We start from the raw sequence: 17,286 nt of genomic DNA, 5'->3' as shown, positions 1-17,286 counted from the left end.
CAATAAATACAAATGGTTTGTATGTTTTGGAACTAAATTATCTAAATATTATAAATTCTGTCACAAATAAAAAGATCTCAAGAAAAAATTAAACCAAGGTTACTTTAACATCATCGTTTGGGTTACATAGAAGACAACTGGATAATGAGACTTAAAACAAATGGAATTTTGAATTCATTGAGTTCTAAACTCTATCGAACTTGTGAATCCTATTTTCAAGAAAAATTGATCAAATCACCCTTTAAAAGTAAAAAGGAAAGATCTAAAGAACTATTGAAACTAATACATTTTGATATATGCGGGGCCATTTGATGAAATAGCAAGAAGTGGTTTTCAATATTTCATCATCTTTACAAACGATTATTCAAGGTATGAGTATGTATATTTAATGAAATGCAAAGCTAAATCATTTGAAAAGTTCAAGGAATTGAAGAATAAGGTAAAGAAACAATCTGGAAAGAATATTAAGGCCTTACGACCAGATCATGAAGGTGAATATTTAAGTATAGAATTTCGAGACTACCTAAAGGAAAATGGAATCATATCCCAGATGACTTCTCTATACACACTACAACATAATAGTGTATCAAAAAAGAGGAATTGCACTCGATTAGATATGGTACGGTCTATGGTAAGTTTTATGGACCTACCGACATCATTATGGTGATATGTAATACTTATTGTTGCACATATTCTAAGTAGATCACCGTTCAAATCAGTTCAAAAAACACCATATGAGATGTGGTATGCTAAGTCTCCTAGTGTCAATTATCTTAAAATTTGGAGATATCCAGCTTATGTTAAATTAATTAAAACTGATAAGTTGGATGTCAAGTCTAAAAAGGCTCAATTTATAGGATATCTTAAAGATTGTTTAGAACATTACTTTTTACTTCCAACTAATCAAAGAATTTTGATCAATAGAAATTACATTTCTTAGAGAAGGAGTTCTTACAAAAAAGAGGTGTGAGAAGAACAATAAAGCTCAAAGAAAATTTCAAAGAGCTTCAGATCGAATAGGCTAAGCCAGCAGAGTCCTTCTAGTAAACCTTTACATTTAATGTACCAATTCCAGTTCGAAGATCTTCTAGCATATCCAAACCTTTAGATAGATACAAATTTCTTTATGAGCAAGATTTTGAATCTTACTAAGTGAGAGAAATAAATCATAATGATAATCTTAAAACCTATGAGGAAGTAATATTGGATATTGATTCAAGTAGATGGTTAAAAGTAATCAATTTTGAAATAGAATCCATACATGTTAATCAAGTCTAGATACTTGTTAATCCACTGAAAAGAATCGTTTCTATTGGTTGAGAGAAAGATTGGCAAGGATAAACAAGTTGAGACCTATAAGGCATAACTTGCAACAAAATGTTATACTTAGAAGCAAAGGTTAGATTATCAGGAAACCTTTTCACCTGTGGCTATGATTAAATCCATCCGAATAATGCTAGCTATCGTAACATACTATGATTATGAAATTTTGTAAATGAATGTTAAGACAATGTTCCTTAATGGATTCATTGAGGAAAACATATATACGAAACAACTTGTAGATTTTGTATCTGCATCTGAAAGACAAGGTATATAGGTTGCATCAATCCATTTATGGATTGAAACAAGCTTCCATAAGTTGGAGCATATGATTTGATAAAACAATCAAATCGTATCGTTTCAAAAAGAATCTAGCATATAAGTTAAGCATCATCTCATATTGTATATAGATGACATATTACTAATGGGTAATGACATCGACATAATGAATGAAGACAAGATCTAGTTATCTAGAACCTCTTCAATGAAAGATTTAGGAGATGTTACATACGTCATTGGAATTCATATCTACAGAAATCGAACAGAAAGGATAATTAGATTATCATAGAAATTGTACATAGAAAAATTATTGAAAAGGTTCAATATGAAAAACTCGAAAAGAGGACTTTTGCCCTTCAATCACGGTCTTCATCTTTCTAAAGATATAGGTCCAAAAACTAATGAAGAGTGATAATAGATGTGTAATATGCCTTATGTTTTAGCTATAGGTGGACTCATGTATGCAATGTTATATACAAGGCCTGATATAATATTTGTTGTGAGTGTTATAAGCAGATATTAGACCAATCTAGAGGAGAAACATTGGTCAACTATGAAATCAATCCTACTTAAGAAGGACTAAGAATCTTATTCTGAGTTATGGGTGTTCAAAGTTAAACATTTAGGGATACTCAAACTCTGATTTCTAGTCAGACATTGATAATAGAAAGTTACGTTAGGGTTCATTTTTATTTGTAATAGGGATGTAGTTAGTTGGAAGATTTTCAAACAATCAACCACAACTGACTCCACTAAAGAAGCTGAATATATTGTTGCTTTAGAAACTACAAAAGAGGTTGTATGGATGCATGAGTTTGTATATGAACTTGTTATGGTTCCAAACATGACGTATATGATAACCATGTTCTGTGACAATACTGATGTTATTACACAAGCAAAGGAATGAAGGGCATAACAGAAGTCCAAACATATTCAATGAAAATATCATATTTTAAGAGAATTTGTTGGAATTAGAGAGATCATAGTTTAGAAAACGCCATTAGTAGAGAACGTTGTTGACTCACTAAATAAGGCAATGACACTAAAAAGTTGAACCATCATTTTGAGAAGATGGGTATGCGATACAACAATGAATAACTCTAGTGTAAGTGGGAGTTTTGTTACTATATGCCCTAAAACCCATTCGTGTTATTAGTTTCAAGGCATTTCATTTTGTATATAATCTTCTAAATAATCTATTAATAAAGAAGTAGTTTTTTTGTTCATATGCATAAACTGTTTCCTTTATTTGTGATAACATAAAATATGTATATGAGTTGTTTGGATGACTCACTTAATACAAACTGAATCATCAAATTGTTTCTTACAAACATGATATAACTTGGACAATTATATCACACAGTAGACATTCTAAATATTTTCATTGAATGCCATGAGATGACATTAGTGTGGGTGATGATAATGGTCATATCATTAAGGTATTAGTATGGATTAACAATTAGAGAATCATTTTTTGAACATGACCAATAACGATAAGTCGTATGGTTATTAAATCTTAGTCAATGACTTATCATATGATCATACTAATATATGAAGTAATCCTTTGACCTAGGACATCATGGTTGGACCCGAATTAGATACGCGTGGTTCGTATGGCGTATAAATATGGGGTTAACCATATTTTGTATGAGAAACCATATTGATTATGTGTTATTTGTATATGGAGATGAATGATGATCAACATGGGATATGTTGACTCAAATAGTATTGGATTCTAAATATCCACTTATTCGACCTAAATCTGAGTTTCAGAGCAAACACGGATAAACATTGGAAATCAAAATCTCTGACTGAAGTATAATGTAAGTCGTATGATGGATGTTCATAATGATGTGTTTCAAACATTTAAATCGAGGATTTGTAAATAATCAAAATTAGGACTTTGATGATTCATTAGTCTGAAATCGATCTGAATTGGCCAATGGAAGGATATTACCTACACAAATGTACAATTGGTGATATTAAGTTCAATGGAGTATTTCCCTATCATGGTTTATGAGCTATGTCACATCGCTAGATGTTTATCATAGTCATTAAGTTTTCGAATACACTTCCAAATCGTCTGAAAAGGGACTTGCGATTATGTCATGGTGAACCTAAAGGGTCACACCAATCAACCAAGCTTACAAAAGGAAGAATTAATTATCTATGATTGGCTAGCACCTTTCGAAGGATAATAAGAATCATATAAAATGTTATATGGATACAAAGATGACATCTTAAAAGTTAAAGTGTTATTGAGATGGAAATAATGTGGCTAAAATATATTAGGTATATATATGTATGACAAATCTTTAAATCAACATTTTAGCGGGCTAAAAGTAGAATTTTAAAAAACTACAACTAACCACCATTATAAGAAAAACTCTCTAATATATTTGGCCATTTTTAAAAGAAAAACCCTCTCACTAAAGTTGCAAACTCTCTCCTTTCACTCTACCATATTTGGCCAAGGCTTGGTGGTGGACTTTCTTTAGAAGTCTTGTAAGTGGGAGACTTATTCCATCATCCTATATTTATATAAGAGGTAAAAGAGTTGGTAAAATGCTTATCCTTTCTTTCTTTTGCAAATGTGTGCTTTAATTCTTTCTCTCTTGACATGCATGTTTGTTTTACATCTATTCTCTTCATCCAATCTTTCAAATACATTTGTGAGAATCAATTTCTTATCAAATGTAAAGTTATGTTCAATCATTCCTTTTCCATGCACCTTTGTAATATTATGATTCCCCATTAGTACATTTTCATCTCTGGTTGCAATTTCATAATTCTTAAATTGATTTCTATCATTGCATACATGAATTGTTGTACCAAAGTTATACGACCAATCATCAAACTTTAATGGTGTGGCCATGTGTAATTCAGTAACCATGGCCACAATTTCATATGGCTATTTTTCAACCATACTGGCTTTGTTATTAGCAGTATTTTATTCGGTTTTAGGCCTTTTTTTGAACTTTCAACTTTCTAAAAATGCCTTGGTTTACATAGAAATAATAATTTTTCTTTTTGTTGTTGGAAAAGTTATTGGTAGAGTCCAACACATAGTAGACACTTAATTCAGTGAGAAGAAAGATAATTTAATCTTTCCAACAAGTGAAATATGTGCCATCAAAACGCTCCAACTTGTTGACTTATGGATTAAGGAATTTGTTGCAAGCAAAATGTGATTTTATTGAGACCATCAAAGCAAAATATCACCTTAAAATTGTTAGAGAAATGTACTTAAACAAAGAAATGTTGGAAGGCGTTGAGGTGTGTAGATCACTTCTTTTAAGGTGATATTTGCTCATACTAGTAAATTATTATTTATAAAAACAACTCTTTGTTGTATAAATTTCGTATTTATCACTATATGTATCATATTGGAATTAGCTTTTGTTATATAGCAACTACAAAATTAATAAATTATGAAAATCTCTTTAGTATATATACTATGCGTGATAGCTGGTGTCATCAAGACATATTCATATTATATTAATACAAATTTTATATTAACAATCATTAACTCTAATCTAATTTAAATTAAATGTATGTCAAAATTTTTAAACTTTAATCTAATCTTTAAATATTTGAGTTAATCTAACCTATCTCTATCCAACTAAAAATGTATCCAAATTTTTGAACTTTTATTCAACTTTTAAATATTTACAGTAATTAGTATTCAATAAAAATAAAAATGAGAATAAATATTTAAATAATATGAAAAATGTATACAATAAGAGTAAGAATGAAAAGATTTATATAGATGTAATAAAGTATAGTTTTGGTATTTTAAAAAATATTTAAAATATTTTTATTTAAAAATAAAAAAATAAATATTTTTATTTAATAAAAAGTTAAAATAGATATTTAATTTAATTTTCTTTTATTTTTTGATATCAATATATTATAATTTGGAACTAAAAGGTTCTCTTTTACCGTAATGAAATAAGTTCGCCGCAGTGGGAAAGTAGTTGACATCCACGTAATTCATTATGTCATCTTAATTCTTGCAAAACCCACGACTTTCCTAAGCAAATTTCTCTTCATATTTCATGGCCTTTCTTCGTGTCCCATCACTCTATAAATACTCTCCTTCACATTACTCCTTTCCGCAATTTCAACAATTCCGAACTTGTTTTTGTAAAACGGGAAGCTCAAACATGTCTGAAGAAACTCCACGAATTCCTCTTCTCACCCCCTACAAGATGGGTCCTTTCGATCTTTCTCACAGGTAGGCATTTTCAGAGATTGGACCCCTTTAGAGATTGGACCCCTTTTTACTTGATTTCTGATTTTTTTTTTTTATGGGTTGGAAGTAACTTGATGTTCTGAGTAATGGGTAGGCTTCTGTTTTGTTTGTTATAGTGAAGAATTGTGATTTTGGAAAATCCCTGTTTTGTCTCTTCAATTAATTTGTATTTTAGGAGTGTTTGGTTGTTGACGAGAAAGGGCACGAAACTGAGAAAATATGATTAAGTCTTTTGGTCGCCTTGAAATATTTTTTTAAATAAATTATTTTACAAGTAAAAATTCATTGTTTTCATTAAAAAAAAAAAAAAAGAAAAAACGTTTTTTTTAAGTCTTACTCCGCATGTGAACAGAAACTTTTGTTTATGGTATAATTATATCCATTTCTACAGTTGCACAGGCTGATTCATCAGCTGAGGTGCCACTTTTCTCTATGTATAGATGTATCTCCTGGAGAACTGATCTTTTATGAATGTTATATTCGGTTAGTTGTTTGCAAGATTGGTAAGGGAAGTGGTGTGTTCAAGAGCTGTTAAGCAAATTTATGAGTTTGTTTGGGTGAGCGACTGCAGTTTATTTATTGGTCTAGTTAAAGTTTGTGGTTGATTTTGCATGTATGTTCCAGAGTTGTTTTGGCGCCATTGACTAGACAGAGGTCTTACGGCAATGTTCCTCAGCCTCACGCCATCTTGTATTACTCTCAGAGAACAACCAAAGGTGGTCTTCTCATCGCTGAAGCCACTGGTGTTTCCGACACCGCTCAAGGGTAGTTTTGTCTTATACATGAATTACATTGAAAGGGTAACAGCATTTGAGGTTGGAATTGGATAAGATCTATTGTTTCTTTGATTGTTTAGGTATCCAAATACACCCGGTATATGGACAAAGGAGCAAGTTGAAGCATGGAAACCGATTGTAGATGCTGTTCATGCTGAAGGCGGGATCTTCTTTTGTCAGATTTGGCATGTGGGGAGGGTTTCAAATAGAGGTGTGTTCTGTGTCTTTGACTTCTTTATACTGTAACGATTGAATCATTATGGGTTATTACTGCTGACTCTTTAATGTTTTCCGTTGCATACATTCATATTGGATGAATCAAGTTTTGCTAGAACCTTCTCTACAATTACGCGTCCTGGTGTTCACTGTCTTTTGCAGTGTATATATATTGAACATTATGTGCGTTTTGTTCAACTCCCTGAAGCATTTCATTCCTTATAACTATAACACCTTGCCCTGTCACTTTTGCCTAGTTATTTACTTTTAAGCCTTTCCTTGTGAATATCTGTGTATGTAAATTAGTATACCATGTAAGTCAGGGTTTATTTCAGTACTTAGTCATGTAGTCGCTTTAGTCAGAAAGTTGGGTATTACATAACCCCTTCTTTCTTATCATTTTTGTGAACTGGACTAAAAGAACCTGTAATTAAGTTGCGAATTGTGATAAATAAATATAGGATTGTGCGCAACCTTTATTTATTTATTTTTTTCATGTTTGATCACAGAAATCTTATATTTGAGTTACTGAAAATATGTGGAAGAGTGAAAGAAAAGATTAATGTTCTTTTTTGTGTAATATTGATCTACAATTTAGTTTGTTGTTAAGTCGAAGATATTTGTGTGTATACAATCAGCTTGCAGTGAGGTTACATAATTGAGTTGCTGTAAGTTATGTGATGCAAAACACAGGGCCAGCAAGCGAGTTGAAAAGACTAAGTTCTTAGCATTTCAGTTTTTAATGTGTTGTTCTATTTTTACGCTCTTGATCTCATGGAAAAGTAATACTGGTTTTCATATAATCTTTATTAGTTCTCCCTTTCTCACGTCTATACAGGTTTTCAGCCAAATGGTCAAGCTCCAATCTCCAGTACAGACAGGCATTTGTTGCCTCAAATTCGAGCAAACGGTGTTGATGTTTCACAGTTCACACCTCCAAGGCGGCTAAGGACAGATGAAATCCCACAAATTGTGAATGATTTCACGGTTGCTGCAAGGAATGCTATTGAAGCTGGTAAATACTTTGTCTAAAGTCAAAACTTAAATTGTGGGGAGTGATTTTAATTTTTAGATTACTGCTTGTCTGCAACCAAATAAACAGAAATTCTATGAATCAGGTTGCTAATGTTGTGTATATGTTGTTTAGGTTTTGATGGAGTTGAGATTCATGGTGCTCATGGTTACCTGATTGACCAGTTTTTGAAGGATCAAGTGAATGATCGGACAGACCAATATGGTGGATCCCTTGAGAACCGTTGTCGGTTTGCTCTAGAAATAGTTGAAGCTGTTGCTAATGAGATTGGACCAGAGAGAGTTGGTATAAGGCTATCTCCCTTTGCAGGCTATGCCCAAGCAGGGGACTCAAATCCAGAAGCATTAGGTCTCTATATGGCAGAGTCCTTGAATAAGTATAATATTCTTTACTGTCACATGGTTGAACCCAGAATGAAGACAGTTGGAGAAAAACATGAAAGTCATCACAGTTTATTGCCTATGAGAAAGGCTTTCAACGGTACTTTCCTCGTTGCAGGTGGATATGAAAGGGAAGATGGAATCAAGGCTATAGCAGAAGGTCGTGCAGATCTTGTTGTTTATGGTCGTTGGTTCTTATCAAATCCTGATTTACCAAAGAGATTTGAACTCAACACCCCTCTAAACCCATACAATAGAGATACATTTTATATAGATAATCCTGTTATCGGTTACACAGATTATCCATTTCTAGAAACTACTCCTTAGACCTTCAAGTTAAAACTTGTTTTTACAATTAGTGTGGTTTCTATTTTATTTCCGTTGTATTTTCTTTTACTGGAATGTGATTTTTTCCCACTCTATGGTCTGTCTGTGTAGAAAACTACCCTGTTCGGGTAATAGATAATAGTAATAATTCTGCTTTGGTATCATACAATTATGTAGAGTTCAATTCAAAATTTTCAGGTACTGGCATATCGAATTTCCTGGTAACGGGATCTCGCATTATCCTTTTGGCCCTGACTGGAGATGATTTAGGTAGCTGAAAACGGATAATAAACCGAGCCAGGTACTCAGGATGCCATAAGACATTTGCAAAAAGCATCACTCTTTTTTCTTCTTCTACTCTGTAACACAGACATTCATCTCATTGTCACAGCTTAAACAAAAGCAAAAACCTGTATTTTCTAAGCCAGCCACCAACTCAACCAGCTAAAAAAAAGTGTGGAGATCTTCTAACCCTGTCCACGATGCGCAGTTTCAATTTATATCATTAGTACATATTCTAACTTTAATGTTTTGCATTTTTCACCCTTTTAGAATTCACTTAGTTTCTGATGGCTTTGAATTTGCACGGTGTTCTGAGTAACTAAACTTTTTGTTTGGTTTAGTGAAGAATGGTGTTTCAGAGAAGTCCTTGCTTCATCTTCCACTAATTTGTACCTTACGAGTGCTTGGTTGGTGAGAAAGTGTTAAGAAAACTGAGTTTAAAACTTAAAAAAGAGACAGAGAGAGAGAATCTAAGATTGGTGATAATTTTAAATTAAAGATATAATAATACTCAATTTTATAATGATACATAATATATATACCAAATTGTATATTTAAAAAAAGCCAAAGGACTATTTCCCACCCAAGGTATGTTGTATTTCCAAGTTTCTCCCTTTTAACTTTGATAATCGCAAATACCCATCTATGAGCAGTTAAAATTAACGGTAGTAAGGGTAAAATCTTTATTTTTTCTATAATATTAAAAATAAATTAAAATATAACCTCTTTTTGCCCCTCTAAACTTTAAAAACTAAAACTTTCCCCCAGCCTAAGTTTTAAAAAATGACAGTTTCACCCTAGGGTAGTTTCGAGATCTTTGACATCTTCTCCGACTCTATTGCCGACAGCCTCTCTCTCCTAAAGCTTCCTCTCCCTTCAGCGGTCTCTCTTCTCTTATCTGGACGTCCGATTGGTGTCGGAGGAGTGATGGAAGACAAAGAACTTTGTCAGGGAAGATGAAGTTTTTCATCCTCCCAAACGAAGATGAAGTTGTTGTCTTCGTCTGGGAAGACGAAGAGCTCCGTCTTCCCCGATGAAGCTCTTCGTCTTCCACCGCTCCTCTGACGTCGATCAGACGTTCAAATGGGAGGAGAGAGATTGTTGGAAGGAGAGGAAGCTTCGATAGGGAGAGACCGTTAGCAATGGAGCCGGAATCTCGAAACAAAACCCTAGGGTGAAACTGTCATTTTTTAAAACTTGGGCAGATGAAAAGTTTTAGTTTTTAAAGTTTACGGGGGTAAAAAGAGATGAAATTTTAAGGGGTTAGGGTTCTGTTAATTTTAACTATTCATGGGCGGGTATTTGGGATTCTCAAAGTTAAAAGGGGGAAACTTAGAAATGTAGCATACCTTAGGTGGGAAATAGTCCTTTGGCCTTTAAAAAAGGAAAAATGTTAGATATCGCCCTATCAAAGTCACACTAGGTATAAACCTTGGATAAAATCAAATTTACTTAATCCATTTACACAAAAAAGGCAAGACAGTACCTCCTCGACTATAACAAATAAGAGACAATGGATTACCTTGTTTTAGACTCCTATAACTCTCAAAGAAACCCGTATGTTTTCCATTTATTCCATAAGGATAGTCATTGCCACATAAGCTTTAATCCACTTCACCAAAGTATTATGGCACCCTTTCATATCATAAACGTAAGACAGAGAATTCACTTACATTGTTTGACTCCACTATACAAACAACATTGTATTCTTGAATTAAGCATTTTGTTTATTTGAAACTTTAATAATTTAATCGGACTAAATTATCTAATTGAAGTATATCAATTTAGCGACAACTACACATACTCTCCTAGAACACCAATTATAAGGACTTTGTCTACTTTTGATATGCCTTTTGGATTACATCTTTTCCTTGCATCTAGTTTTGAATCTAATGAATAATGACTTTCAATGAATACTTCATTAAACATTTGAGCAAGTCTCATCACTCAAGAACTTGTAAAAACCAAAAGGTGGTGTTGCTTAAACTTTTTTGAAATTCCATATTTATGAAATAATATTCTTATATCCACGAAACTATAGTTCACAAAGATATACTCGCGACTCAAGATTAAGGTACCTATGTCAATATTGATGTTTAGTGAAGATTATATTTTTGTTATCATAGTTTCACAAAATCATAAATTTCACTTAATGCACAAATGTTTCAACCTTAATATCCTTTTTTTAGTGACTTAAAACTCAATATGGCAATGGGGAGGGGCTGGACCGAATACCCTATTATATGTTCCAATTTTCTTTGGGGATATCAATCCTCATCTGTGACTTGTCCATGTTATGAGGATGACAAAGATTTTTTGTCCTCTCCCCATCCCTTACTCATGGGGAAAACCCCTCCTCATTCTCGTACCTATAGAGAAAAATCTCTTGCTCGTACTCTTTAAATATAACATAAACATATTAAATAACAAAATTAATTAAAATTAAAACCAACTTGCTATTTCAAATGTCACAAATAACATATGTTAATTACCTTAATATGCACAACAAAAATATAAATAAATTTGAAAAATACAAATAATCTAAAATTATAAGGATATATTAGTATTTTAAATAATAATATTAATATAAAAGAGTAGGGACCGGGACAAGGGTGGGGAGGGGAGCAGACACATGTATTCTTGTCCCCGATTATGGGGATATTTTTTATCTCCATATCGGTCTCCTTTTTATTGAGAAATCCCCTCCCTATTAGGTTTGGAAAAGGTCAGGGACCCTAAATTCGAGCAAAAATTGTCATATCTAATTATGACTCATAATCCCATTGAGATAGAAAACATAACAATAATATCAAAACGGAGTACCGTCCTATTTCTTGGTTGTGAATACACTTTTGAGTAACCATAAAATTTCTTGTATCTCATATGATTATTGCTTATAAATGTTTTTTTTTTTTTTTGTGTGTGTATATATATATATTTAAAAGCATTAACGAGTTTTATCTCAAAGTTATAAGCATTAACGGTTGGCCTAACAACACTTGCGGTAGTATCCTTGGTGGATGGGATCATATTATCTTGAAGTGCTTGTGGTTGGTTCATCATCTCCACCATGTTAGTATTAGGATTAATCTCTAGTTCCTCTAACTTGATTTCTTGTTCTTGCTTGTTGTTTCTCATATTACGAATGGTTTTCTTGATCTTAAGGTCAAAATCTAGTCTTTTTGTCATCCTTGATTTAATCATAAATTAGGCAAAGCCTACAAAAGAGAATAAGAGTGATCAACTCTCGAAGACAATAATATATGAGTGAAAAGAAAGAAATTCCTCAGTCTAGTAAGATCAAGAATTATGTTAGTATCAATTTTAACACCAATCCCTAGCAACATCACCAAAAACTTGTTGCATCTTGCTCACAAGTGTGCAAGTCAACAAGTAGTATAATAGATATTAATCCTACAGGAATTAGGAAACTAACTACTAATTTGTTTCTAGATTTTTGTTAGCTAAGGAGATTAAGTAATGTAAAATTGTAATAAGAAACTATGACTACGATTACTTTTAATAACTAGACTACATAAAATACAACTAATTAATGCAACTATCACAACTATATCATTGTTATTGAACTTATATAATTAGAGCTCGTAAGAAATAAGACTTCATTGACTATCCTTCATAAACTCATAGATGATATAAAATTCCTATAGTGATCATGGCATATTGATGGCCTAAGTTACTCTAGTTCCCCTTGCGAGGTTAACCAAACGTGTAAGCATCAAATGAGCACCTACTTACATCATACTTAGATAACAGACATTTTATGACTTTAATGACTACAAGGATTTGACTTATTTCTAGTATCAAGGTTCCAAGTTTAATGAATGCATGCACTAATTTTGTATCTACCTTTTGATAGTCTATGTAAACCTACTAGCATGTGTAAAGTTGCACCCTAAACTGGACACAAGCATTAAAGTTTCATTTATTAAATCAAACATCAAGGTATTATTAAATATAAAAATAAAAGTACTATAAGTTCATGAGGACTATCAGATCCTTCTTAGTCCTATAATAAAGAGAATTAGCCACTTATGTTTGAAATAGAAACACGAAACCAAATATATGAAAACCTTGTAAACTTAAGTCTGATATAAAGAATGTGTATTAATTATATGATTGTATGAATAATATGCCCTTAGGATGCTAGAATTGTAACGAGAGAATTAGATGACTAATTATGGGAATCCTATACACATATTAAATGGCTATTATAGAAATATCCATAATCCCGACATTACTATAACTAAAGGCATTTGTAATGATAATGAGATTATCATAGTGTTAAACAACTCTACTGAAAGGTTGCAATAGTTCTCATGTTTCAAAGTTGTTTGTAAATAGTTTTGTGCAATATATGAGTGCACATTGTAGACATGTTCTTCAGACTAATTTGACCAGAGAATATTCATATGGATAATTGCTTTAGTCTTTATGGAATAAATCTTTTGAAAACCACGAGTGTATTTGATCTTTTGACTTGAGGTCATCAAATCATCTCATATAAGGATTGGTATAGTTTGACGCTATCTAACATGTTGTCGTGATTAGGGTAACAATAAAGGTAATGATTGGGCACATTGTGAGATATATAGAGGCTATAGTTGACCAATAAAAGATTCATCATTTTAGAGCATAGGAAAAGATATCTCACATGAGAATACTAAAAAACATCTATAACCACTTGAATTTATGGCCACAGTGGGATTACTTTATAGTTTTATCCGTGTTGGTCATTGATTTGTATCATTTCATTTCGAGGAGCTATTGAGATAGACACACTTTTATGTCTTAGCTTCGATAGATATTGGTTGATAAAAAGATTGACTATCATATAATCAAGATATTATAAAGGCTTAAGAGACATCTACTGACACTTTATTGATTGGGTGGGCATGATGCTTTACTAGATTCCAAATTTGGTCTATGCCTAGATTCGATCTGAATCTAGGTACTACTAGCTCAATAGAGTGCTTATGGGTCATACATACATAGAAGTTGGTTTGAACTCAAAGACAGGGGTTATTTAATGATAATCTTGGTGTTCGGTAATGAAAGTGAGATTATGAATGAACTAGGCTTGTCAAATAGGATTAAAATAGTTTAGTTTGACCTTTTCCTTGACCAAGCATGATTGTGCACCACCACAAGAAAAGGAATGGTTGTTCCATTGTAACACTCTCTCTAAAAGTACTACCCTCTAAAAGGAGAGGTCACTAAATTGACTATTTGAGCATGCTTGACTTTTCAAAACATCTAAAACTCATAAATGAACTTGCATCATTTATTAATTTCTAGAAAATGACCAAAATGCTCTTAATAAAAAACATAGTCGAAAGTGTGCAAAAGATGTCATAACCCAAAACATAATTAAAAAGTAACAATATGTAGGCAACTGTATAATTAAACTCATAATAATAATAAAACTCATGTAAACCAGAATGACAAAAATGTTCTCACAACTTTCGCTGACCTTTGTTTATCCCGAAGCCATCACAATCACCTATACCTACACACATGAAAGTAGGAGAGTGAGTTATAAAACATTTAGTAAGTAGAAGACTCTACTGCTAACTTTTACTTACTCCCTAAAATGCATTTGGTCTGGACCTTTATTATCTTTATTACCAAAAGTTAGCACTAAACTCCTCCATGGATGAAGATGGGTTTTAGGTATCATCTATATGCTCATACTATACTCTAGGGATTGTCTAGGCTAAATGTCATAACTTTTAGGTCAAATTGTGTCTCGTTTGATCACTAAGGAACTACTTTCTATATTCCTATCTGTCGTGACCATACTAAACATAATAGAAGTATTTGAATCTAGAAGTTATAGCTGAAATTGTACATAAGGCTGATCAATTTAAATTAAATACAAGGTTTTGGCACTTTGGTAGTGTGAGCTATTTCTCTATTCCATACACCAAAACTATATCTCAACTAGACTCTACTACACGTAAGTACCCTATTATGGATATGCCTTACTATAGGCAGTGTAAGGTTTGTGTATTCATGGTGCCCCTTTGTAATGATCTTATAATGTCTAGCACGCATACATCTTGGCCCCTAACTCAACTTAGCTTGCTCTCGCTTCCACCTAAAAAAATGCATCTTGTGTCATTCTATGATTTAACTCTTTGGCACGTAAGGTACTATTACATATTTAGGATTTCTTTTCTAGCTCTCGGGATGACCCATGTATCTATAGCCTGTTTCTCTATCTTTTTATCTTTAATGTACACTACACATATAGGGTTTGTGTGTCTCTTTACTTACATGCACATTGCTAACTCCTTATGACATCTCTTTATGTGTTAATTTTTCTATACACATAAGCATGTGCTTTTACTAACATTGGCGTGTACCCTTTTAGATATTTATTCCACTTTCCTTTCTAAACTTATCTCAACTGTGCCATTTTATAGAGGTATTTCGATCATTTCACCTCTACACATGTGTAGTCCATGTGGCCTTATTAACTGCTCATTGGTTAATGATGTCCAATAATCATCAGGCTATTAGAAAATGTAAGTTGAATTCTAGGTTTTATATATATGATCATGTGTCCCTTCTCACACGATTGTGCGTCAAGTCTAGAATGTAGAAAATGTCAAGAATTGAACCCTAATTCGATCCCTACTTCATTTTTGCATGTTTACCCACTGTTTAAGCAATCTCGACACAAAATAATGATCAACACATTATTCCAATCCAATTATACATTATGTCTAAATACAGGTAAACACATGCTCATTCATCAATCACAAAATATACGACCATAATTCAATAGATCCCCAAAACTTATTCAACACAACATAATCCTCTCACGTGTTCAACCCATCTCAAAATGACTATCATTATTGAACATGTTTAAAAACAAATTAAACCAATATAACTCAAATGAATAAGCACTTAAACATCTATTCTTATCACACACATCGACACAAAAGCATACCATCCATTTCAAGATTCATTCAAATCATATACTTCATCATGTACATAATCATCCTTTTATATGTATAATATGTAGATAATACAAATACTTGCAACAAGATCAGCACTTGAACAAAGATTCTTATCACAAATCAGTGGGGAATTATTCTTTAGAAAGTAAAACTTAGTATAAAGAAAGTCTCACTTACCTTTTACCAAGAGTACTGCAACAAGGTTGACTATAGGGTCCCCTTCTCTCTTCTTTTCACTTCATCATAACACTGAAATTCATTTATCAGAACTGTCACCACGAAACTTGATGATCAAAACTTGCAATCTCTCTCACTTTGAAAGTCTTGTGCATTTGATTAAAGATAAAAAATCCTAAAACACAACGAATGCACCTTTTAAAAAACTGAAACCATGTTCAACACACATGGGTCTATGTCATAGGCACACAACCATATGTCACTTAGATTTGAAATTTACATGAAACATTCTTATTTAGCTGATGTGGCAATGACATACAAGCATGCCCTTACTATGCATGACCATGTGTCACTACAAACTCACACTTTGACTTTTAAATCACACTTAATCCTTAACACAACAATTAAACTCTTGCACAAAAATTAGTTTTCCTTCGAGACATAACTATGGGTGTTACATCCATGTTAAAGTGTTGACCATTCTAGGTGTCTAAATTATATACATAGATGCATATTCATGAGAAAAATAATAAAAGAATTTTTGCAAAACCCTAGCAACCTACTCTTTCTCTCAAACACACATATTCAATCATAGAGCCCTAATAACCTCTCATGATTAAATAAGCCTCTAATCAAGTTTGTTTTTTGTGTTGATATTAAGGTACCTATTGAAGGTTGGATAGTGTCTTATTTTGCCACATAAAGAATGAAGGAGTCGTCTAATCCAGGTATAAATTCGATTAAACCTTATGAATGTTAATAGCATGTTCATGAATTGTATGTTTAAAACTGGTATCCTAGTTAGGTTTTCAAGATTTTTTGTTTTTATAAGTTTTAAATTTCATTGTGTTGTTAGTTATCAGTGCCTCAAGAACCGAACATGATGTTAAAGCTGCTACCATTTGACATATTTTTCTTAAAAATATGTTTGTTGCATGTTTTGATTAATTTGTGTATGTTGATTACATATAAAATTGGTTTAATAAAAACCTTTTTTTTTTTTAATTTGTTAATTACGATTTGCATTTGTGTTATTGAATGATTGTTATGTCTCGTGTGCAAAGTAAGTTGTGTCAATTTGTTGAGTTTTGGATTCTTGGATTTTTGTTTGTGTTTATTAAATTGGCCAAAGGACTATTTCCCACCCAAGGTATGCTGCAATCTCAAGTTTCCACCCTTTATCTTTGATAATACCAAATACCCACCCATAAGTAGTTAAAATTAACGGAACCCTAACCCCTAAAAATATTTTCTC

General features: G+C 32.4%; 1 protein-coding gene across 1 annotated transcript; it reads left to right on the top strand.

The window, feature by feature from the left end:
- The first annotated feature begins 5,562 nt into the window (after positions 1 to 5,562).
- Positions 5,563 to 8,682, top strand: LOC123229569 (putative 12-oxophytodienoate reductase 11). Its single transcript, XM_044655477.1, has 5 exons — positions 5,563 to 5,836; positions 6,479 to 6,619; positions 6,711 to 6,841; positions 7,685 to 7,861; positions 7,994 to 8,682. Exons 1-5 carry the CDS (start codon positions 5,658 to 5,660, stop codon positions 8,584 to 8,586), a joined length of 1,221 nt encoding a protein of 406 aa, XP_044511412.1. The 5' UTR covers positions 5,563 to 5,657; the 3' UTR covers positions 8,587 to 8,682.
- Positions 8,683 to 17,286: the final 8,604 nt, after the last annotated feature.

This window comes from Mangifera indica, chromosome 11, assembly GCF_011075055.1.
Source record: "Mangifera indica cultivar Alphonso chromosome 11, CATAS_Mindica_2.1, whole genome shotgun sequence".
NCBI lineage: Eukaryota > Viridiplantae > Streptophyta > Magnoliopsida > Sapindales > Anacardiaceae > Mangifera > Mangifera indica.
The sequence above is the reverse complement of the archived record's forward strand: the minus strand, read 5'-3'. Positions and strand labels throughout refer to the sequence as shown.

Excerpts from the sequence above, each read along its gene's own strand:
- LOC123229569 (XM_044655477.1), top strand. The coding sequence starts at position 5,658 with ATGGCCTTTCTTCGTGTCCCATCACTCTATAAATACTCTCCTTCACAT. Across the intron at positions 5,837-6,478 it reads CCTTTCGATCTTTCTCACAG|AGTTGTTTTGGCGCCATTGA; the intron begins GTAGGCATTTTC and ends TGTATGTTCCAG. Across the intron at positions 6,842-7,684 it reads GGGGAGGGTTTCAAATAGAG|GTTTTCAGCCAAATGGTCAA; the intron begins GTGTGTTCTGTG and ends ACGTCTATACAG.